The sequence below is a fragment of the Carcharhinus amblyrhynchos genome, chromosome 13 (genome assembly GCF_965287045.1).
Source record: "Carcharhinus amblyrhynchos chromosome 13, sCarAmb.v2.hapA, whole genome shotgun sequence".
NCBI classification, from domain to species: domain Eukaryota; kingdom Metazoa; phylum Chordata; class Chondrichthyes; order Carcharhiniformes; family Carcharhinidae; genus Carcharhinus; species Carcharhinus amblyrhynchos.
The window spans coordinates 12,819,635-12,844,183 of NC_137336.1; the positions used below are offsets into that span (position 1 = coordinate 12,819,635).

The window sequence follows — 24,549 nt, forward strand, 5'->3', positions numbered from 1 at the left end:
ACGTGATTTTAGTGCGCGTGCACGGTCGAAACGCTTGCGCGCGTCTGGCGAAGGGTTACCGGCGCCGCGGGAGGTGGGGAAACTTGAAACCGGCGGCGAGCAGGTCTGGGGTTGGGGGGGGCGGTTTGCTTGAAACGGGCAGTAGCGGGCCGGCTGGGGGTGAGTGAGCGCTGGGGCAGGTCGCTGCTGATTGCTGCAGTGAACGGAACGGGCTGTCTCATGGAGCGATAGTCAAAGTCGCTGCTCGTCTGATTGAGCACTAGTTACGCTGGTTGGTTGGTTGGTTATTTTGGTTTTTGGTGTGATAGTTGAGTGGTTGATCGCTGGTAAAACGGTGAGCTGCAGAGTGTGTAACATTGACAGTTCTCAGCACTAATAGGCGCAATGGGAGCAATAGTGGGAAAGGTAGGTAGGGCTGGCGCAGTGGCTAGTGTAGCGGCTTCACAGCAAGAAGTCTCACAACACCGGGTTAAAGTCCAACAGGTTTATTTAATAGCACAAGTCGCTACCTTTTGGAGCGCTGCCCCTACATCAGGTAAGTGGTAGTTCTGTTCACAAACAGGGCATATAAAGACACAAACTCAATTTACAAAATAATGGTTGAAATGCAAGTCTTTACAAGTAAATATTTTTAAGAAGCGGGTTGATGGGTTTTTGATAAGAGAGGGGATTAAGGGTTATGGGGAGAAGGCGGGAAAGTGGAACTGAGCCACGACAGATCAGCCATGATCTTATTGAATGGCGGGGCAGGCTCGAAGGGCCAGATGGCCTACTCCTGCTCCTATTTCTTATGTTCTTATGTAATCGAGTCTTAAAGGTACAATGTGAGTGGAGAGAGGGTTAAGCACAGGTTAAAGAGATGTGTATTGTGTCCAGTCAGGACAGTTTGTGAGATTTTGCAAATCTAGGCAAATCATGGGAGGTTACAGATAGCGTGACATGAACCCAAGATCCCGATTCAGGCCATCCTCATGTGCGGAAGTTGGCTATCAGTCCCTGCTCAGCAACTGTGCGCTGTCATGTGTCGTGAAGACCATCTTGGAGAATGCTTACCCACAGATCAGAGGCCAAATGCCGGTGACTGCTGAAGTGTTCCCCAACAGGAAGAGAACATTCTTACTTGGTGATTGTCAAGTATTCTCTTCCTATTGGGAAACACTTCAGTGGTCACGGGGGGCATTCAGCCTCTGACCTTTGGGTAAGCATTCTCCAAGGTGGCCTTCGTGACACACGACAGTGCAGAGTCACTGAGCAGAGATCCGTAGCCAAGTTCCGCACACGTGAGGACAGCCTCAACCAGGATCTTGGGTTCATGTCACACCATCTGTAACCCCCACGACTTGCCTGTGCTCACAAAATCTCACTAATTATCCTGGTTGGAGACAATACACATCTCTTTAACCTGTGCTTCACCCTGTCTCTCCGCTCACATTGTACCTTGAAGACTTGATTACCTGTAAAGACTTGCATTCCAACCGTTACTTTGTAAATTGAGTTTTTGTCTTTATATGCCCTGTTTGTGAACAGAAATCCCACTCGCCGGATGAAGGAGCAGTGTTCTGAAAGCTAGTGGCTTGTGCTAGCAAATAAACCTGTTGGACTGTAATCTGGTGTTGTGAGATTTACTTTGTTTACCCTAGTCCAACGCCGGCATCTCCATGTCATGACCTCATAGCATGGGTTCAGTTCAGGACTTGGGTCTCTGTCTGTTTGCATGGTCTCCCTGTGTCTATGTGGGTTTCATCCAGGTGCTTCGGCTTCCTCCCACAGTCCAAAGATATGCAGGTTAGATTGAAGGCATGATAAATTGCTTGTAGTGTCAGGGGAATTAACAGGGTAAATATGTGGGGTTCTGGGAATAGGGCCTGGGTGGGATCATAGTCAATGCAGACTCGATGGCTTCTTCCTGCACTTTCAGCCCAATCGGGATTCTGTGGCTGTTGGAAGTGAAAAATGGGAAGGAACAAGTACCAGGGACTGGAATAGGCAATGTGAAATATTGCAGAATCAGGGGAGAATGCAGGACCACAGAAGATTAAGTTGTCCCAGTTATCTACTAATTGATCCTAACAGTCAGAGATCATGGTTGGGGTTTTTTGTTGACCTATTTTCCTGAATCAGTGAATGTACTGGATATCTCCAGGATTGTTGATGCAGTGAGTATGTAAACACTGGCAATAACTCAGTGTTAATTAATGTTTTATAGGGCAGATAACCCAAAAGGATTTGCGCTTGTCAGCAGGACAGCAACAGAGAGCGGTACAGAGAGAGACACTCACACAGCACAGGGACTGACAGGTGCTGCTAGTCTCCACAGCAACCAGTCAGAACATTCCATCCACAACACAGCGGCAATTTATATCTCAACTACAAAGGTAAGATGACACTTCGATTTGAGTAAATACAGACTGCTGTGAAGGATACCAGGAATAATTTATTGGCAACCCATGTCAATGGGTTTAATCAAGATAGGAGACTGGTGTGGAACATGGTAAGAGACCATCCTTTAGACAACCTGGTGAATTATCAGTAGGATGGATTTAAGTGGAATTCCATCTTGCCTTGTTCCCTTTATATTTTCCACTGTCATGATCTGACAAAATAATTCACAGACACACAGAGAGATCTGGGAGTACAGGTCCACAGACCCTTAACAGTGGCAGCACAGGTGGAAAAGGTGATGAAGAAAGCATATGGCATGCTTGCCTTCCCCTTCTTCAGACAGGGCACCAAGTATAAAAGTTGGCCAATTATGTCACAATTGTATAAAACACTGGTTAGGCCATACTTGGAATACTGTGTCCAATTCTGGTCGCCACACTACCAGAAGGACGTGGAGGCTTTGGAGACAGTGCAGAAAAGTTTTACCAGAATGTTGCCTGGTATGGAGGGTATTAGCTGTGAGGAGAGGTTGAATAAACTTGGATTGTCCTCCCTGGAAAGACAGAGGCTGAGGGGTGACTTGATAGGATCTATGAAATTATGAGAGGTATAGATTGGGTGAACAGTTGGAAATTTTTTCCCAGAGCAGAAATGACAATTACAAAGGGGCACAAGCTCAAGACAAGAGGGGAAAGGTTTGATGGAGGGTGTGTGTGTGTGTGTGTGTGTGTGTGTGTGTGTGTGTGTGTGTGTGTGTGTGTGTGTGTGTGTGTGTGTGTGTGTGTGTGTGTGTGTGTGTGTGTGTGTGTGTGTGTGTGGAGTTTTTTTTTACACAGAGGGTGATGGGAGCCTGGAATGCATTGCCAGGTGAGGTAGTTGAGGCTGTAAAGACTTATCTTGATAGGCATTTGAACAAACAGGAATACAAAGAACAAAGAACAACCCAGCACGGGAAACAGGCCCTTCGGCCCAACGAGCCCGTGCCGCCGCATCACCCTACACCTATTCTACCCTGCATGTCTACAAATGGAACCCCTAACTTAGCCAGATTCAGGGGAGAATAGTGTCAATTTGGTAAAACCAATCAGCCTAAGAGCACATCTTTGGGGTGTGGGAGGAAACCGGAGCGCCCGGAGGAAACCCACGCAACCACAGGGAGAATGCGCAAGCTCCCACAGACACAGGCCCAAATCCATGTATCTGCACAGCTAGCAGTGCTAGTCACCGAGCTGTTGCGGCGCCCGTCTACCGGTCCAGGATCAAGCACACACACCGACACAAAGTACTAGGCCACTCCCGGAACTTCCAAGAGCAGCCCACGCACGACCCACCGTGTGCATGCCCCTCGTTTGACACGAGGTGGACCTCCACCTGCGGAATAAAAGACAAAAACGTTAATCTTACAAGCCTGCCTTTCCGGTGTCTCCCGAGGTTCTAACCTTATTTAATAGCCCCTACCATAACCCTCCATCCTCGTTTCACTCATGTGTCTGTCTAACTGAACCTTAAACGAGTCCAACGTTCCTGCCTCCACCACCCTACTTGGTAGCGCGTTCCATACCCCCACAACTCTCTGCGTAAAGAACCTTCCTCTCACTTCCAAATTATACCTCTCCCCCCTCACCCTTAAATCATGACCTCTCGTGTTTGTACCCAGTCTAGGGAGCAGTCTCTCACTATTAACTCTATTCCCTTCAGTATCTTATATATCTCTATCATGTCCCCCCTCAATCTCCGTCTTTCCAAGGAGGAAAGTCCCAGTTTCTCTAACCTTTCCTCATAACCCAGCCCCTCCATGCCAGGCAACATCCTGGTAAACCTCCTCTGCACCCTTTCCAGAGACTCCATGTCCTTCCGGTAGTAAGGTGACCAGAACTGGACGCAGTACTCCAAATGCGGTCTAACCAACGTTCTGTACAACTGAAGCATTAGACGGCAGCTTTTATACTCTATACCCCTTCCTATAAAGGCTAACATTCCATACGCCTTCCTAACAACCTTCTCCATTTGTGACGCAACCTTCATGGATTTGTGAACCTGCACTCCCAGGTCCCTCTGTATGTCTATACTCCTAATCTGTCTACCTTTTATCACATAGCTTCTCTCTGCATTATTCCTTCCAAAATGCATCACCTCGCATTTGTCAGGATTAAATTCCATCTGCCACCTATCTGCCCAATGCACCAACCTATCTATATCCTGTTGTATCACCTAACAATCCAGTTCAGTACCCGCCAACCCTGCCATCTTGGTGTCATCAGCAAACTTGCTGATCACACCACCTACACTCTCTTCCACGTCATTTATGTATACTACAAAGAGGAGAGGTCCCAGTACTGAGCCCTGCGGCACACCACTGGTCACTGGCCTCCAGCCCGTCAAGGTCCCCTCCACAACTACCCTCTGTCTCCTATTGCCCAGCCAGTTCTCAATCCACCTAGCTACCTGGCCTCGTATCCCATGCGCCTTAACCTTTTCTACCAGCCTACCATGAGGGACTTTGTCAAACGCCTTACTGAAATCCATATAGATGACATCAACGGCTCTCCCATCGTCAACCGTTTTTGTCACCTCCTCAAAGAATTCCACCAGATTCATAAGGCAAGACCTCCCTCTAACAAAGCCATGTTGCGTATCCCTAATCAGATTGCAACGCTCCAAATGCTCATACATCCTACCCCTAAGTATTTTTTCCATTAATTTCCCTACCACCGATGTCAAACTCACCGGTCTATAATGTCCAGGGTCATCCCTACTACCTTTTTTGAACAGCGGTACCACATTTGCTACCCTCCAGTCCTCTGGGACCTCACCTGTGTCCAAAGAAGAGACAAAGATTTGCGCCAGAGGCCCAGCAATTTCATCTTTCACCTCCCTAAGCAGCCTGGGATAAATACCATCAGGCCCCGGAGCTTTATCCGTCCTTACGCTACCTAAAAGCCCTAGCACTTCCTCCCTCGTAATAGATATCTCCTGCAACTGATCCTCCGCTCCCTCCAAGAGACCGCACGATTCCGAACCCCTCTCCTTCGTGAATACCGACGCAAAGTATTCATTCAGGAGCTCCCCCATTCCCTCCGACTCAATACATAACTCTCCACTCTTGTCCCTAAGAGGACCAATTTTCCCTCTAACTACTCTCTTGCCTCTAATATAGGAATAAAATGCCTTTGGATTTTCCTTAATCCTACCAGCCAAAGCCATTTCATGCCCTCTCTTCGCCCTTCTAATTCCCCTTTTTAGCTCCCTCCTACTCTCTCTATATTCCTCCAGCACACTCTCCGTACCCAGTCGTTTCGACCTAACGTACGCCTCCCTCTTCTTCCTGACCAAGTCTTCAATACCTCCTGTAATCCACTGCTCTCTAATCCTACCTTTCCCATCCTTCCGCTTAACCGGAACATACCTCCCCTGCAACCATTTCATTTTGCCCTTAAAAGCTTCCCACTTGCCAACCGTGGACTTTCCAGCTAACAGTCCCTCCCAATCAGTGTCCTGCAGCTCCCCCCTAATCCTGCTATAGCTCGCCTTTCCCCAGTTCAGCACACTCCCATTCGGCCGGCACTCGTCCCTTTCCATTTTTATCCTAAAGTAGACGGACTTGTGGTCACTGTTAGCCACATGTTCGCCTACCTCTACCTCACCCACCTGCCCCGGCTCATTACCCAACACTAAATCCAGTATAGCCCCTCCCCTAGTCGGGCTAGTTACATACTGCTCTAGCGACCCTTCCAAAACACATCTCACAAACTCCTCTCCCTCCGTACCCCAGCTCTAGGCCCCCTCCAATTCACTCCTGGAAGATTAAAGTCACCCACTACAACCACTCTATTCTTCCTGCACCTGTCCAAAATGCCCCTGCAAATGCCTTCCTCCACCGACCTCGGGCTGTTGGGTGGCCTATAGTACACCCCTAGCAATGTGATCTCTCCCTTTTTATTCCTCAACTCCACCCACAGTGACTCAATCCCTGTCTCTTCCATATCGTCCTCCCTCTGCACTACTGTGATGCTTTCCTTTACTAACAGTGCCACCCCTCCACCTCTCTTCAACCCTCCTCTGTCACACCTAAAACACTTGTACCCAGGAACATTCAGCTGCCAGTCCTGCCCTTCCCGTAACCGCGTCTCCGTTACAGCCACCACATCTAACTGCCTCACAAACATCAAGGCCCTAAGCTCATCCGTTTTCCCTGCCACACTCCTAGCATTGAAACAGACGCAGTTCAACCCACGAGTGTCTCTCGGAACCTCCTTCTCCCTGATAATTTTCCTTTCACCCGACTCTCTCCCAGCCACCTCCCCACCCCCCGTCCCTATTAGTTTAAACCATTCCTGAACACCCCAGCTAACCTCCCCGCTAAGACACTAGTCCCCCTCCCGTTCAAATCCTTCCCATCCCTCCTGTACAGTTGCCCTTCTCTCCTAAATACCTCCCAGTGATCCACAAAAGTAAAGCCCTCTACCCTACACCAATCCCTCAACCATGCATTCAACTGCATGATCTCGTCATTCTTTGCCCTGCTAGTACTGGGCAGCAATCCAGAGAGTGCCACCCTGGAGGTCCTGCTCTTCAGTTTGGACCCCAACTCCCTAAATTGCCTACGGACCTCTACCCTACTCCTTCCTATGTCCCCCTCCCCTACGTGTACTATGACCTCTGCCTGGGTCCCCTCCCCTTTCAGAATTCCCTCTACCCTTTCCGTTACATCCTTTACCCCTGCTCCAGGGAGGCAGACCACCATCCTGGAGTCGCGCCTCTGTCCATTGAACCTCCTATCAATACCTCGGACCCTCCCATCCCCTACCACTATCACCTTACCAGGCCCCTTCTGTCCCTCTAAGTCAGTCTCCCCCTCCTGCCTATCTTTCTGTGCCCCTGTCGACGAACCTTGGGGGGCCTCCGGGGAGGCCGGGGGACCCTGACTACTCTTCTTCTTCCTCTTTCTCCTCCTAACCGTCGTCCACCCTTCCTGCTCTTCAGCCCTAGGGACCTCTTCCTGCTCGTGGTTCCTAGCCATCAACTCCTCGTTTTCCCTGACTAGAAACGCATCCTCCAAACGCCCCTCGAGTTGCCTGACCCGGGCCCTCAAGCGCTGCAGTTCTAAACATTTACTGCAGATGTGGACCTTGGGGACACGTGACACCACCAAGAACTCCCACATGTGGCACCTGACACAACTTATATTCCTCCCTATATTCCCTGCCATGTCCCAACCTCCTGTATGTGGCGAAAGGTAGAAATCTGTCACTCACCTTCTCTAAGCCTACTCTCGCCTAAGCCCAGCGAGCCAAAGCCCTTCTCACTCAGTTCCCACTCACTCCGCTGCCCGCTCCCGACGCTGCCCGCTGTACGCTGCTACCCCTTTTTTATACCCCCCCGCTCCCCCTTAACGACAATCCCCTCGCCTAACTTCCGGTACGGAAGTAAACTACACTCACAAGCCCCGAGAACCGGAAGTACAGGAAAAAAGCGGTTTACAATTCAAATCAGTCACTCACCACAGCCACAGCCACCAGGTTCAATGCTCCGGAGAACAATGAGGGATATAAGCGATTGGTTAGGTAGATAAATGTGATCAGTGCAGGCGTGGAGGGCCAAAGTGCCATTTCCTGTGCTGTACTGTTCTTTGTTCTAACTCTAGTTCTGAGTGTGGCATTCTGCTGGTGAACCGGAAGGTAACACATTCCATGCCCTGTCTGTGCTGTCTTTGCATTCAGTTCTGCGCTGGACTTCAATTACCCCCCTCCCCACCAATCGCTCCCAGAATTCTCCAATGTGCAAGAATCGACATTAGAAAGTGACCCAGTTGGCTTGGGCTGTGATGGCTATCCCTGTGTCTGCGGACACTCACCGTCTAGACGCATTATTGCTGGTCTGGCTCTGGCGACCCATTCCGCAGCCAGAGCTGCCTGTGTGAACGTTTTATGGACATCTCTTGGGTTATGTTTTGTTTGTTGATGATTGTGAAGTAAATAAGCTTTATAAGCTTGAAAAGCATTCATGTAGATAGTGCCATATTGTATCACAGATGTTGCAGCACTTGATTACTGTTGTGTCAGCAAATGCAGCAGCCAGTTTGTGTGCAGCAAGACTTCATAAAGAATAACTGTCCCTCCGACAGTACGGTGGTGCCTTGGTATTGCCCCTTGGACAGCATGGTCATTATTAGACTTTTAATTCCAGATACTTATTTATGTAACTTTCACCATCCAAACCTGGGTCCCCAGAGCATTATCCTGGGTTTCTAGCCTAATAGCCCAGTGATAAAACCACTGTGCCATCACTTGATTCTACTGCTGACATGAATGGTGCTTGATTCTCTAAAACTTTCAATGCTGGATCTTTGGTTAAAGTGCAGTTTGTATTGTCAGTTATCTGCAAACAAGAGTTCACAGCATGCCTGTTTTCACATTTGCACAAGAACCATTCATCCATCACCCCTGTCCTTGCTGTTCTCCATCAGCTACTGGTCCAGCTATGGATGAGTTTTAATATTCTTCGTCCTTGTACACAGATCCTCCTGTGGCCTCATCACTCCCTATCACTAATCTCCCTGGAGATACCTCCAACTCTGTCCTCTTCAGCAGTCTTCAATTTTAATTGTTCCGTTATTGGTGTCTGTACCTTTAGCTGCCTAATCTCTGGAAATTCCTCTGTGCCTGCATATCTCTCCACCTTTATATATGCCCAGAAACATGATCTGTGTTGTTGGGGTGTTATACATGGAACGGGAGATGTTATGCACTGAAATTGTCACTTTTATTCTGCCATCATGTTGTTGATAATGTTCTGTTGGTGTTTTGTGCTTTTTGTTTTGCAGATGCGAGCTTACAGTGAACAGCCTATTTCTGTGGCATCACAGACACAGGTACAGAACCTGCAACACTTCTTCCTTTGCCTTTGCCAATTTGGAGCGTAAGAAAACTGTTCCGCTGGTATTACAATGTCCTCGAAGGAGCCTGGAAACGTTGTCCAAGAATCGAACAGCGTAAATAGCAGGGACAATCCTCGAATTGTACCTTCTAATTGGAGATATGCTGTTCTGGGGCAGCAAGTATCAGAGAATCCCTAAGTGCAGAAGGAGGCCATTTGGCTCATCAATCCTGCACTGACAACAATCCCAACAAGGCTGTATCCCTGAAACCCCACGTGTTTATCCTGCTAATCCCTTGGTACTAAGGGGCAATTACTCATGGCCAATCCACTTAAATTACATGTCTTCGGATTGTGGGAGGAAGCCAGAACACCTGGATGAAACCTTCACAAACCAGGGAGAACCTGCAAACTCCACACGGGCACTCGCCTGAGGCCAGAGTTGAACTGGGGTCCCTTGCGCTGCGTGGTAGCAGTGCTAGCCACTATGCAGTGTGCCGCTTGTATCAAAGGCCTTCTTCTCTTGGATTGGTTTCCTATCTGTATTGGTTGCTATGAGCACAGTTTATCTGTTGACGGGAAGGCTATGGATTTCCAAACTCATGCTGACAGTGCGCAAAAGCAACATACTTTCTGAAGCTGGAAATTTTAAAATATGAACAGAAATGTTGGAAATACTCAGCCCATCTGGCAGGTTCCAGTGAAAGGCCTCAGATCCAAAAAGTTAATTCTGTTTTCTTCTCTCTGCAGATGCTGCCAGACCTGCTGAGTATTTCTGACATTTTCTGTCACGGTTATTTTGTAAAACCGATGGCCGTGTGTGGCATTCAAACACGCAGTTAAATGGCGAAAGTAGCTGTCAGTGAGAGCTACCAAGTTAATACTTGAACAGCATGACAGAAATTTTAAGTTTATATAAAGTCGTAACAATTTCTGAACAACATCATGGCCCTGTTAAAATCTTGGAGTTTGATTTCCCCAAAGTCATGGTAAAAAATTTGTAGATTTTTAAAATAATAGAAATATTATTTAATAAGTTTATGTACTTCAGCTTCTGCCTTATTCCGTGTGTATGTTCCAGTCTTTATTTCTCTCTCTCTGTAAAAGTGAATAATAGTGCCTTTTGCTTCCTGATTTGTTATCTGTGAAAATTTTTCAGTCCCGGTTAATTGCCCAGCGTTCTTGGTGATGCCATGTCACTGGATACACCAGAGATTCCGTATAGCTGATGCAAGAATGAAATTGACAGTGGAAAGGGTGGCGTTGATGGTGCAGAGGCACTAAATCTTTGTGGGCACCGTCCTTTCTCCCCTGTGTACAACATCTAGGCTGTAAGGTTTACCCTGCTATTTTATGGATTTTTTTTTTAGGAGAGACATGTTTGGGATTCTGTGAAGAAAGCTGCTTTCATCCTGGGCTCAGGACTCTTTGTATTTGCAGCGTTCAGGAACACAGTGACCTGGTAAGCTGACAGAAAGAGAATGGGCCTCGGAGCTGGGATTAGCATACCGTTCCAGTCTCAGAGGACAGACAGTTTGCATGATGTTAACTCTCCCTGGCAGGTCCTCGCGTGCTCTCTCAATGCGATAATGGTACTGAAAGGGGAGCTCACTCTTGTTTGTGTGACAATGGGCAGTTGTGACTAGGCCAGTTTCACATCTGCACCTTGACCACGCTGAGAACAAGACGTAGAAGTGGAGTCTCCTTGCAATCATGTATTTTACACCATCCCACAGCCAGTTTCTTTCTCGCCCTCCCAACTGTGAGAGAGATTTGGTAATTGCTTGTGTGTACATGACTCAGTACTGTCCCGCAGTGTGTGTGAGATTCAGTATTTTCGCTTTTGTGTGTGCTGCTGTGTATGGGCCCCTCTAGCCAGGATTTCTATGCTTGTGGCCTTCATTGTTGCTATTTGACAGAACTGCTTTTTATGATGCTGGGAATTGCTGTTTTATTGTTGGTATCTTGGCATCCCATTCCTGCCTGCATTGGGAAGAGTTGGCAGAAAGCTGAGCTGCAGGTAATTTACAGAATTGTTCTGTTTTCAGGCACTTGCAGCAGTTCTGGGGAGCTTCTGGGGATTTCTGGCAGTCGCAGTGGGGAAAGGCTCATAGCTTCTTCCAAGGCAACGAATGGGTTCTCTTCTTCCTTGGTAAGTACTATGAGTTACAGCAGGTTACGTTGGGTCATGACACTTAGTGTGATGCAGCATGTTACACTTGTATCTCGGTTCAGGTAATGAAAGTGGTGGATTTCCACACTGGGATGTACGGGACTAACCCGTGTAGATGGAAAGTGTATTCATCAATTCTGTTCAGTATTCCAGTCACTTGTTCCATTAACCATGATATATCAGGAAAATAGGATGTTTTAGACAAACGTGAAGTAATTTTAGAATTGTTTAAGAATGGAAGGAGCTGTGGTGAAGGATGACAGTGAAAGAGACAGTGAGTATCTAACGTCAGTCTGGAGTTTTAAAAGTCTGTACGTTGTAGGACTGCTTGAAGGAATTATGCAACAGAGGGGCCATTCTACTCATTATGCCTGTCCAGAGCTTTAACACAATTACCCAGTTAGCCGCACTGCTCTTTTCCCATACCTTTGTAAATTTCCCCTGTTGAAGGTTACTATAGACCCTGCTTCTTCAGAAGGTGTGTTCCAGACTCACTGCGTTTAAAAAAAAACTCCTCATCTCTCCTCTGGTTCTTTTGGTAGTTGCCCTTTCTAATTTTTAAACACCTCCATCTAATCTTCTGTTAACCTTTGCTGCTCTACAGAGTACAATCGAAGCTTCTCCAGTCTCCCCACATCACCAAAATCTCTCATCTCTTAAATTCTTTTACTGAATCCCGTCTGCACCCTCTCCAAGGCTTTGACGAATTGAACACAAGCCTAACCAGCGACGGGTAAAGGATTAGTGTAACTTATTTGCTTTTGTGCTCTGTGTAACAAAGAGGGAAAAAATTACAAAGCTTTACAGATTAGGCAAAGTACCAGTTGAGGGTGAGACAGTGCAGCTTGAGCAAAGTGTTGATACAGGCAGTAAATAAAGGATATGAGAGGAAAGATTCCAAACACTGACCATCACTAGTAAAATACAAATGTTGTATGATCATCTGACCCATTGAATCTTGTTAGCTGGATCACCTCCCATATCTGCAAACCAAAATCCCTATTTTCTGCCAGATTTGGGGTTCCTGTGTTCTTTGGTACGGAATGGAATAAGGCTTCTGGACACAGGAAGCACAGGTTTGGAGAAGGGGACCTGAGTGAGGAAGTGAGCAATGGAGCAAGGTCATGAGATCATCATAGGATGAAAGAGGAAGTGGCAAAATTACAGGACAAAGGTTGAAAGGATTTGAAGGTCAACATGGAGGAGAGAATGGAGGAATGGCAGGGGCACTCGTCTTAACAAGTCGTGGCAGTGCAGGTTCTGGGGGTTGTTAAGGATTCATAGAATCCCTACAGTGCAGAAGGAGGTCATTTGGCCCATCAAGTCTGCACCGACCACAATTCCACCCATGCCCTCTCCCCATAGCCCTATGTATTTACTCTAGCTAGTCCCCCTGACACTAAGCAGCAATGTTAGCATGGCTAATCCACCTAACCCACACATCTTTGGACTGTGGGAGGAAACCAGAGCACCCAGAGTAAACCCACACAGACACAGGGAGACTGTGTGGAGTTTGCACAATGATGCAAGTTGGGAATTGAACCTAGATCCTTGGCGCTGTGAGGCACCAGCGGTAACCACTGTGGGTTCTGAGAATATCCCAGGTTTCGTAGAATTTCCTGTATTCTGGGGCTAGGCTTAAAGGAGACGTGAGAGGCAAATATTTTGCACAGGGTGGTAAATGCCTGGAATGTGCTGCAGAGGGGGTAGAATCAGATACAGTAGCAACGTTTAAGAGGCATCTTGACAGATACATGAATAGGCAGGGAATTGAGGGTTACTTTCACAGAGGCACCATAGAAAGTATTCTTTCTGGTTGTATCACAATTTCATATGGTTCCTGCTCTGCACAAGACCACAAGGAACTACAAAAGGTCATGAACGTAGCCCAATCCATCATGCAAACCAGCCTCCCATCCATTGACTCTGTTTATACTCCTAGCTGTCTTGGCAAAGCAGGCAGCATAATTAAGGACCTCATGCTCTCTGGACATTCTCTCTTCCACCTTCTTCCTTCGGGAAAAAAGTACAAAAGTCTGAGGTCGTGTACCAACTGACTCAAGAACAGCTTCTTCCCTGCTGCTGTCAGACTTTTGAATGGACTTACTTTGCATTAAGTTGATCTTTCTTTACACCCTAGCTATGACTGTAACACTACATTCTGCACTCCCTTCTATCCTTCTCTATGAATGGTATGTTTTGTCTGTATAGCACGCAAGGAACAATACTTTTCGCTGTATGTTAATACATGTGACAAAAATCAAATCAAATCAAATCAGACCACTCAGAGGCAAAAAAGGTTTTCAGTTTTGAAAGGTGCCATATGTTGGTGCAGGTTTGGTGAACTAAAGGACCTTTTCCTGTGCTGTACTATTCTTTGTTCATTTCCAGGTTTCTGGGATTTCCTAGTTCCTAGGACCTACCCTGAGTCAATCCTGTCAGTGTTGACTGAGTTGTCTTTCTATGCCAGGTACCATGGTGATTCCCACCCTCTCCTTCTGGATGTTGAATGGACTTCTGCTGATAGTGGATGCCACTGGGAAACCCCAGCTGATTACTCGCTACCGGATTCAGAGTGGCAGGAATGACCCGGTCAGAGCTAAGACTGATTAAAATACCCTTTGCTGAATTGCTGGTTGATCTCTCAGTGAACAATTAATATCTTTTACTCAAGTAATGGAATTTAGCTTTGGTCTGAGGTGGACAACAGTTTCCCTCAGACCTGTCTCTGTGACTCCTCACGCTGGGTTAACGTTTACTGGGTTTAGAATCTATAGAAACCCTACAGTGCAGAAAGAGGCCATTTGGCCCACCGAGTCTGCACCAACCACAATCCCACCCAGGCCCTATACCCATATCCCCACATATTTACTCTGTTAATCCCCCTGACACTTGGGGACTGCGCATCTGGACTATGGGAAGAAACCAGAGCACCCAGAGGATACCCATACAGACATGGAAAGAATGTGCAAACTCCACATTGTGACCCAAGCCGGGAATCAAACCCAGGTCCCAGGTGCTGTGAGGCAGCAGTGCTAATCACTGTGCCACCATGCCACCCCAAATACAGAGCACCTAAATGGACTTGACTGAAAGCTTTCCCTATTTAATCTCTGACTAAGGAATCAAAAATTCAGACAGAATCGGTTTAGACTGTGTGTGTGTGTGTGTGTGTGTGTGTGTGTGTGTGTGTTCCGACATCCCTAACCCCATCTAATATCCCACAGCAGTTCCGAGCCTCTGACAACCCTATGTCCTCTGTCCCCTTATCTCTTCACCTGTTTGTCTTCCTGGACTTTGGTTAAGACAGTGAGCCTTTTATCAGTCTTGCCTGAATGATTCTTCCCTGTTGCATGCGCGGTTTATACAACGATCCTGACTGAAACAAAGCTGCTTGTAGCGGGATTATACAACAATCGAGAAGTGTTTCCTGTGTCTGGTTGATGTCATGGTGTCTACTTGCACCATGTCCAGTATTTAACAAATCCAGAGATCAAATACTTCGCGGATGCTGGAAATCTAAAATAAAAACAAAAAAAAAGTTGGAAATACTCAGCAGGTCAGATAGCATCTGTGATGTTAACGGTTCAGGTCAACAGCCTTTCATCAGAACATTACAACAAATAAATAATTGAACTGAAACATTAACTCTGTTTCTCTCTTCACGGATATTGTCTGAGCTGCTGAGTATTTCCAGCATTTTCATGTCCTTGTAACAAGTCCAAGTTTGTGTTTTACTAGCTGAGTTTACTAAGCTAACCAGTTGATTGATGAGTTGATATCATATTGATTAATTGATTTATTATTGTCACATATACTGGGATACGGTGAAAAGTATTGTTTCTTGGGCGCTTTATAGACAAAGCGTACCGTTCATAGGCTACATAGGGGAGAAGGACAGGAGAGGGTGCAGAATATAGTGTTGCAGTTACTTATAGGGTGAGGAGAAAGATCAGCTTAACGTGGACCATTCAAAAGTCTGGCAGCAAGGAAGAAAATGTTTTTGAGTAGGTTAATACATGTTTTCAGACTCTTGTATCTTTTTCCTGAGGGAGTCCATCTTTTTTCCCGATGGACTGGGCTATGCCCACAACTTAGCGTCTCAAACGTTACTGTCCCTGTTGCAGTCCAATAGCCCGTGATTCACTGACAGTGTCTCACCTGCAGTAGAAACTAGTTATGGCATCTGGAGTGTGATAATAAACAGGGTAACATGGGGGGGTGCTGGGAATAATAGCACTGGAACCAGTATGGGGTAATGTTGGTGTTAGGATACAGATCAGAAAGCCCAAGGTATATTATGCAGTCAGACTAAATCCCAACGATTTTCTGTTTTGGCATTAATGTGAGGATATGAGGTTTCACTCCAGGCACAATTCTACTGGGAAGCTTATATCAAAACAAACTTTATTTAACAACTTAATTTAACTATAACAAATGAATTAGCTTAACATTTAACAATACTCACACATAACAAGATACAATTCTTAACTGCTACCTGATGAGTTCCAATTCAAGCAATATTCTTCTGATAGACTTCATCCTTCCAGTTAGCAAAACACAGGCTAGGAGTTGGACTTAGGTTGCCAGTCCTGGAGCTCCCAGATAACTTCCAAAGAGAGAAGGTACATCTTTTTTTCTTTCAGAACCAGATGGGAACTGCTTGTTTTAAAATGAAAGAGAAATTGTGTTTTCTCTGCAAGCTTAGCTCCTCCCATTAAGCACATGACTATCTTTTGTCAATTAACCTAATCAAAACTGTATTCTGTAACCCCAGGAGGAGAACCAAGTAAATACAAATGCTCTATTTAGACAAATGCACCATTAGCTAAAATGAGTGATTATCCTGCAGTCTCAGCATGGAGCTGCATGTTTTTTTCAGACAGATCAACTTTTTGCAACAAAACACTGCCACTTACAAGAAACGTGATACAAATATATTTCCTAAAAGCACAAATGTAGGATAATGTGGTAGGGTAAGGATCATAGAATCCTACAGTGCAGAAGGGGGCCATTCGGCCCATTGAGTCTGCACCAAGCCCTATCCCCATAATTTCATGCATTTACCCTAGTTAGATCCCTTACATCGAAGGGCAATTTAGCATGGCAAATCCACCCAACCTGCACATCTTTGGACTATGGGAGGAAACTGGAGCACCTGGAGAAAACCCATGCAGACACGGGGAGAATGTGCAAACTCCACACAGACAGTGACCCAAGCCAGGAAACAAATCTGGGTTCTGGTGCTGTGAAGCAGCAGTGCTAACCACTGTGCTGCCCACTACATGGTACACGGTAACTTAGGGTAACATTGTGGGTGGTTGCACCGACCCCAAACAATGACCACTTTTAAACCACACTTTGGTATCAACTTATCAATCTTTGAAGAAAGGTCTGTCAGAAATAGGACATCAATACCAGAAAGCCAGTGGTTCAGCAGACTAGGGAGCAAGGACTGATTCACCATTCTCAGCAAGTACAGACAGATTGTGTTTAAATTTAGCTAGCACGAGTCTATGTTCTATGTTTGTTATCTTGTATCAGACTTTGCACCTGATTGTGATCTAACCAAATTGTGTAGCACATTGTTCCACATGTTTCCCCTGCCCTGAAATACTTTTACCACATCAGCTTTCTCTGGGGGGGGGTAAAAAAGTCACCTAAAATTACTATGCATCTTATGGTTTGAAGCTTATGTCCAGTTAAGCCCAAAGTTGTTTTTTATTTTTTAAACCCTGATGTGTCTTGTGATCCACCAAGTTTAGATTGGGATAAACCTCCCATCACTCAGCATTAATATGGGCTTCAAATCAAAAGAAAACCATTCCAAGTGATTGATTATTTTTCTCCCATTATTTGATCTTCATAAACAAGGAGTGGGAGGGGGAGACTGTTTTTGAGGATGGGCTGGAACAGGAAGAGGAAAATGAATTGAAAGGACGCTGCATCACTTTTTTTTTACTGCCTGTTGCTATTGGTGATCTTGCTTTGTGTGTCACAGGTGGAACCTGCTAAGCTCCAACAAGCCATCAGAACGGTTTTATTTAATCAGGTTTTCCTGTCTCTCCCCATGGTGCTGGTAATGTACCCCATCATGAAGTGGAGAGGCAATCCGTGTGGTCCTGAGCTCCCCACTTTCCACTGGGTGCTGCTGGAACTCTGCTTTCTTGGGCTGTTGGAAGAGGTATTTTTCTACTATTCGCACAGGTGAGCTGGTGACTCAATGCAACACTCCACTGCCCTGTGTCTGAACGCGCACTGTGCCATTCACCCACCGCCTCTGTGCTTGCTATATTTTCTTGGGTTTGATTTAGCATCCTTGTTTTTAAATCACTCCTGTGGTCTTACTCTTGTCTACCCCTAACATCCTCCATCCCGACAACTCTCCGAGATCTCTGCACTCCAATTGTGGCCTCTCGTGGATCTTTGATTTTAATCCCTCCGTCGTTGGTAATCATGCCCACAGGTCTCTGGACACTAACTCTGGAAATTCCTCACTAAACTTCTCTGCCCTGCTATCTCTCTTTTTTTTGTTGATGGCTTCTCGAGAAAATAGTTCCTCCTCTGTGTGGCTCATTGTCAAATTTTGGTCTTTATCTACCTGTGAAGCTGTTCTAGATGTTTTACCGTGTTTAAAACCCTGTAAAAACACATATTTTTGTTTCTGTTAACTGGTCGTCAGTGGGGCAGGAGCCTTGCAGCCTCAGAATGAAAAATAAATGCAATATCTTTGTTTGTCATACATTTCTGTGCAGGGCAAAATGTGAAAGGAATATAGGATGAAGGTTGAGGGACAGGGGAGGGGTTGAGGGATGAGGGGGACGGGGACGGGGGAGAGGTTGAGGGTTGAGGGACAGGGGGAGAGTCATACAGGTTTACTGTATGGAAACAGGCCCTTCGGCCCAACTTGTCCATGCTGTCCTCTTTTTTTTAAAACCCCTAAGCTAATCCCAATTGCCTGCATTTGACCCACATCCCTCTATACCCATTGTACCCATGTAATTACCTAAATGCTTTTTAAAAGACAAAATTGTACCCGCCTCTACTACTACATCTGGCAACTTGTGAAAAAATTACCCCCGGACACTTTTATATCTCTCCCCTCTCACGTTAAACCGATGCCCTCTAGTTTTAGACTCCCCTACCTTTGGGAAAAGATATTGACTATCTACCTTATCTATGCCCCTCATTATAAACCTCTATAAGATCACCCTTCAGCCTCCTACGCTCCAGAGAAAAAAGTCCCAGTCTATCCAGCCGCTCCTTTATAATCAAACCAAGTCCCAGTAGCAATATAGTAAATCTTTTCTGCACTCTTTCTAGTTTAATAATATCCTTTCTATAATAGGGTGACCAGAATTACACACAGTATTCCAAGTGTGGCCTTACCAATATCTTGTACAACTTCAACAAGACATTCCAACTCCTTATTCAGTGTTCTGACCGATGAAACCAAGCATGTCGAATGCCTTCTTCACCACTATGTCCACCTGTGACTCCACTTTCAAGGAGCTATGAACATGTACCCCTAGATCTCTTTTGTTCTCTAACTCTCCCCAGTACCCTACTATTAACTGAATAAGTCCTGCCCTGGTTCAATCTATCAAAATACATCACCTTGCATTTGTCTAAATTAAACTCCATCTGCCATTTGTTAGCCCACTGGCCCAATTGATCAAGATCCTGTTGCAATTGCAGATAACTTTCTTCACTGTCCATTATGCCACCAATCTTGGTGTCATCTGCAAACTTGCTAACCATGCCTATATTCTCATCCAAATCATTAATATAAATAACAAGTAACAATGGACTCAGCACTGATCCCTGAGGCACACCGCTGGTCACCGGCCTCCAGTTTGAAAACAACTCTCTCAGCTGTCCTTTGGATTTTGTCAAGAAGCAAATTTTGTATCTATTTAGATACTTCATCTTGGATCCGGTGAGATTTAACCTTGTGCAACAACCTACCATGTGGTACTTTGTCAAAGTCCATGCAGACAACATCAACTGCAGGATGATGGCTGATGGACGGAGGGAGAGGGTGAGGGTTGAGGGAAGGGGGGAAGAGGGTTGAGGGTGAGGGTTGAGGGACTGGGTGGAAGAGGGTGAGGGTTGAGGGTAGGGTGAGTGGTTGCTTGATGAAAACGGGAAGGAAAATTGTGGGTTTAATAGCATTTTCCTGGTGTCTGTCCAACACTGATAGTGTTTTAATATTCAATCTCTCCAGGCTTTTCCATCATCCAATGCTTTACAAACACATCCACAAGAAGCACCATGAATGGACTGCCCCAATTGGTGTTGTATCCCTGTATGCACATCCAGTTGAACATGTGGTAAGAGATATTTGTAACTGAACAACAGAAAACAAAACCATTTGTAGCAAAATATAGCAAGTAATTTTCCATTGGCATTGGTGTAGGATCTACTACGGTTTACATTAATGAGTTAGAATTGGAAATCAAATTTGTGCATGGCATCCATTGAGCCATATCTTTTATGTTTTTGTCAGTTCCTCTATATTAAAGCTATTAATGAACTTTCAGAATGGCTGAACTTCAAAAAAAGATACTTGAGGTGGTACATTTTGGCAAGAAGAATAAGATTGTCTGTTCCTCGGAAAATTAGGATTGAATTAGAGAATAGCGTGGCACCAATAGAGGCCATTTGGCCTATCAAATCCTTGCTGGCTCTTTCAATCTATATTCCACTTATCGCTGCACATTTTTCTCCTTTAATTATCTATTGAATTCCCTTTTGAATCATTTTCAGCACCCTTCTTGGCAGTGGCGTAGTGGTATTTTCACTCGACTCTTGGGACCACAGCTCAAACCATTGCCATGGCAATTTAATAAAAATCTGGAATGAAGACTAATGATGAAACTGTTGTTGATTTTTGTTATAAAAAAAAAATACCATCTGGTTCACTAACTGTCAAATCCTCAGCAATGGGTCAACTCGTAAATGTTCAGGGGAAAATAATGACACGCAATAAATGCTAGCTCAGCCAACCATGCCCACATCCGATGAATGCTTTTTAGAAAAATGCATTTATATCTGGAAGTAAATGTTTCCTCTTGTCACCTCTGGTCTTTTTGCCAAATGTCTTCAATCTGTGGGCGTTGAAGTCCAGCTTTCCAGGTTCCTCACATACCAGAAGGTGTTCATCATTGGCACCATTCTAGTAAATCTCCAAGGTCTTGTTTAATTGTTTTGCCAAAATGATTAACAGAATGTCTATTTGTCCCTCAGTTGATTTGACTTATTTTAATTGTTTTTCCAAAAAGATTGACATCCTTCCTAAAACTTGGTGCCCTGTAGTTAAACGCACTGCTCCATCTGAGGCCCAGCCAGTATTTGTTTACAATGGTTTTACATTACTTCCTTATATTTTTAGTCTCTTTCTCTATTAGCAAAACCAAGGGTCCCATATCTTTTAAACAGCCTTGTTGTATTGGCTTTGCAACTTCAAAGATTTGTGTTCAAGCTTCCCTAGATAAAGTAAAAAAAGTAATGTTTATTTATTAGTCACAAGTAGGCTTACATTAATACTGCAATGAAGTTACTGTGAAGATCTCTCCATTCATGTATCCCCATTAAATTGTACTGTTTAGTTCATATTACCCCCTTCCCATTCACCTTTCCAAAATATATCATTTTATAACTCTCAGAATTAACATTCGTCTGCCATGTGTCTGCCTATTTCGTCAGTTTACATATGTCCTCCTCAGGTCTGTCACTGTCCTCCTCACTATATAGCACATTCCTGAGTTTTGTACCATTTGTAAATTCTGAAGTTATCCCCTGTACACCAGGGCATTAATAAACATCAAAAAGAACAGTGGCTTTAATATGGAATTAGGTCACAGTTCAGCCATGATCTCATTGAATGGTGGTATACGCTCAAAGGTTGGGGGGTGGTGGTTAATGGCCTACTTTTGTTCCCGTGCTCTTGCTGTTAAGCCCAGCAGAACACCACTGTACAGGTTCACACAGTCTACAAACAACCAACCACTCTTACTACTTGCTGACTCCTGGCCAATTTTGTATCCACATTGTCATTGTCACTTTAATCCCATTGGCTTTAATTTTGCCAGAAGTCTGTTATGTGGTACTTTATCAAACGCCTTACAACATAAATGACAACTGTGGCCAACTGAGGAAATTTGAGGACCAGGATCCCAAACCCAAGACCAAAGAGGTGGTTCACTGGGCAGCGCTGATCCCCATGGTCCTATATACTACATAGGCTTGGAGAGCAGTACTCACCTTAAAGCACTGGAGACGTAGCAGCAATGGTATCTTTGCAACATCCCTCCAAAGCCAGGAATAGCTAAGGTGGAAGCAGCAGCATCCACTCCCAATTCAACTTGCCCAGCTAATAATTCAAAGCCAGCAATATGGTTCAGGACATATTGTTTGTCCGAAGCAAGTGGTCTACTCTGAATTTTGTCATGGCAAGAGACTCGCAGGTGGACACAGTAAACATTTTGAGGATGTCCTCCAAGCATCTCTGAACAGTCTTGCTGTTTCATGGGAGACCCTGAGCCAAGAGGGACCAAACTGGAGAAGCTATGTTCAGGAAGACGCCAAACACATTGCGAGAATTCATCAGGAGCATGCCAAGGTGATGTTGAGGCTTCAGTGGGAGTATTTGAACATCCAAATGACCGAACCATCCAAACCCTACCTGCATGTCGCTCAGTGGACTTATTGACCATATCAGAACCCATTGAACCAAAGTGGAAGCAAATCATTCTCCATCCCAAAGGCTGCCTAAGAAGAAACTACATTAACTGTAATAGCCTCCTTAACCCTGTCCATTACTTCATCAAATAACTCGATCAAGTTAGTCAAACCTGATTTATCTTTAACAAGTCCAGACTCTAATTTATTAACCCATACCTTTCCAAATACTAATTAATTTTGCTCTAGACTGTTGTCTCTCAGAGTTTTCCTACCTCCAAAGACTGGCATGTAGTTACCAGATTTACCCACCTCCCTTTTCTAAACAAGGAATGTGACATCTGCTCTGGCGTTGGTCCCATATCCAAGGAGGATTGGAAAGTGTAGCAGAAACCTCCAAGTTCCACTTCTCTCAGTAAGCTAGGGTGCTGGACCAGGCAACTTCTTTAAGGATTGCTAACCTTTTAAGTAACTCTGATTTATCCTGTTGTATATTGCTACCACTTCTTTCTCTACTGCTTTATTGCTTCTCTAGTGAAGATAATGCAATGTACTCGTATAATACCTCTGCCATGACATTGTTCACAAGAAGATCTTTTTGACCACTAATCGGCCCCACCGTCCCTTTGGTTTACTAGACTATAGATATCCATTTTATTTTTGCTGCTTACCTATTCTCAGTAAGAAGTCTCACAACCTCAGGTTAAAGTCCAACAGGTTTATTTGGAATCACAAGCTTTCAATTCTCATAGTTTTGCTTTTCCCCTCTTGTTTCTGTTTTTAGTTTTTGTCTGCAATTACTGTATTCAATTTGGTTCTCTACTGTGTTACAAAGCTTAGATTTGTCTTTTTCTGCTTTATTTTTATTCTGTATATCACTAAACAACCAGGGAGCTCTAGCTTTAGATGTCCTTCCTTTCCACCATGTGGGATGTGTTGGTTCCTTACCTGAACAATCTCCTCTTTGAAGGCTTTGCAGTGCTCACTTGCTGTTTTGTCCACCATAAGAACATAAGAAATAGGAGCAGGAGTAGGCCATCTAGTCCCTCGAGCCTGCCCCGCCGTTCAATAAGATCATGGTTGATATGATAGTGGTTCAGTTCCACTTACTCGCCTGCTCCCCATAATCCTTAATTCCCTTATTGATCAGAAATCTATCTACCTGTGACTTAAACACATTTAACGAGGTAGCCTCCACTGCTTCAATGGGCAGAGAATTCCAAAGATTCACTATGCTCTGGGAGAAGAAGTTCCTCCTCAACTCTGTTCTAAATTGACTCCCCCTTATTTTAAGGCTGTGCCCTCTAGCTCTTGTTTCCTTTCTAAGTGGAAATAATCTCCCTGCCTCTACCCTGTTTAGCCCCTTCATTATCTTATATGTCTCTATAAGATCCCCCCCTAAGCCTTCTAAACTCCCAGCGAGTACAGGCCCAACCGACTGAATCTCTCCTCATAAGCTAACCCCCTCATCTCCGGTATCAACCTAGTGAACCTTCTCTGTACTTCCTCCAAGGCCAACATATCCTTTTGCAAATAAGGGGACCAAAATTGCACACAGTACTCTAGTTGTGGCCTCACCAGTACCTTCTACAATTGCAGCAAGACCTCCCTGCTTTTATACTCCATCCCCCTCACGATAAAGGCCAACACTCCATTTGCTGCCTTGATCACCTGATGCACCTGCAAACTGAGTTTTGCGATTCATGCACAAGGACCCCCAGTTCCTTCTGCACAGTGGCATGTTCTAATTTTTCACCATTTAAATAATAATCCATTTTACTGTTATTCCTTCCAAAGTGGATAACCTCACACTTGCTTTGCCCTGTTGTTTCTGTTTTTAGTTTTTGTCTGCAATTACTGTATGCAGTTTGGTTCTGTACTGAGTTACAAAGCATAGATTTGTCTTTTTCTGCTTTATTTTTATTCTCTATATCATTGAACAGCCAGGGAGCTCTAGCTTTAGATGTCCTTCCTTTCCACCATGTGGGATCTGTTGGTTCTTTACCTGAACAATCTCCTCTTTGAAGGCTTTGCAGTGCTCACCAGCCTTTGTTTCCAAGCCATCTGGGCCAGATTCTGTCTCAACTCACTCAAGTTAGCCTTTCTCCAGTTAAGTATTTTTATCCTTTTTCCATAACTGTTCTAAACCTCTAAACTGTTCTACTTGCTTAGAGTCAGAGATTTACAGCATGGAAATAGGCCCTTCGATCCAACTTGTCCATGCCGGCTTTTTTTCAAAACTCCTAAGTTAATCCCAATTGCCCGCATTTGACCCATATTCCTCTAGACCCATCGCACCCATGTAACTAAATGCTTTTTAAAAGACAAAATTGTATCTGCCTCTACTACTACCTCTGGCAGCTTGTTCCAGACGCTCAACACCCTTCTTTGTGAAAAAATTGCCCCTCTGGACACTTTTGTCTCTCTCTCCTCTC

At 45.0% G+C, this 24,549-nt stretch overlaps 1 protein-coding gene across 5 annotated transcripts in view; it reads left to right on the forward strand.

Moving 5' to 3' along the window:
* Positions 1 to 24,549, forward strand: part of faxdc2 (fatty acid hydroxylase domain containing 2) — a 32,979-nt gene continuing 8,430 nt past the window's right edge. Inside the window, exons 1-8 of one of the 5 annotated variants that reach the window (XM_080201300.1) lie at positions 1 to 73; positions 2,207 to 2,375; positions 9,206 to 9,253; positions 10,629 to 10,720; positions 11,307 to 11,410; positions 13,902 to 14,023; positions 17,433 to 17,638; positions 19,659 to 19,764. In XM_080201300.1, the coding sequence (XP_080057426.1) occupies positions 9,206 to 9,253; positions 10,629 to 10,720; positions 11,307 to 11,410; positions 13,902 to 14,023; positions 17,433 to 17,638; positions 19,659 to 19,764 (678 nt within the window). In that variant the 5' untranslated portion in view covers positions 1 to 73; positions 2,207 to 2,375. Of the gene's footprint in view, positions 104 to 127; positions 272 to 1,699; positions 1,786 to 2,206; positions 2,376 to 9,205; positions 9,254 to 10,628; positions 10,721 to 11,306; positions 11,411 to 13,901; positions 14,024 to 17,432; positions 17,639 to 19,658; positions 19,765 to 24,549 lie in introns of those variants that run through there. The other 4 variants (XM_080201299.1, XM_080201302.1, XM_080201301.1 and 1 more) reach the window with 4 other exon arrangements.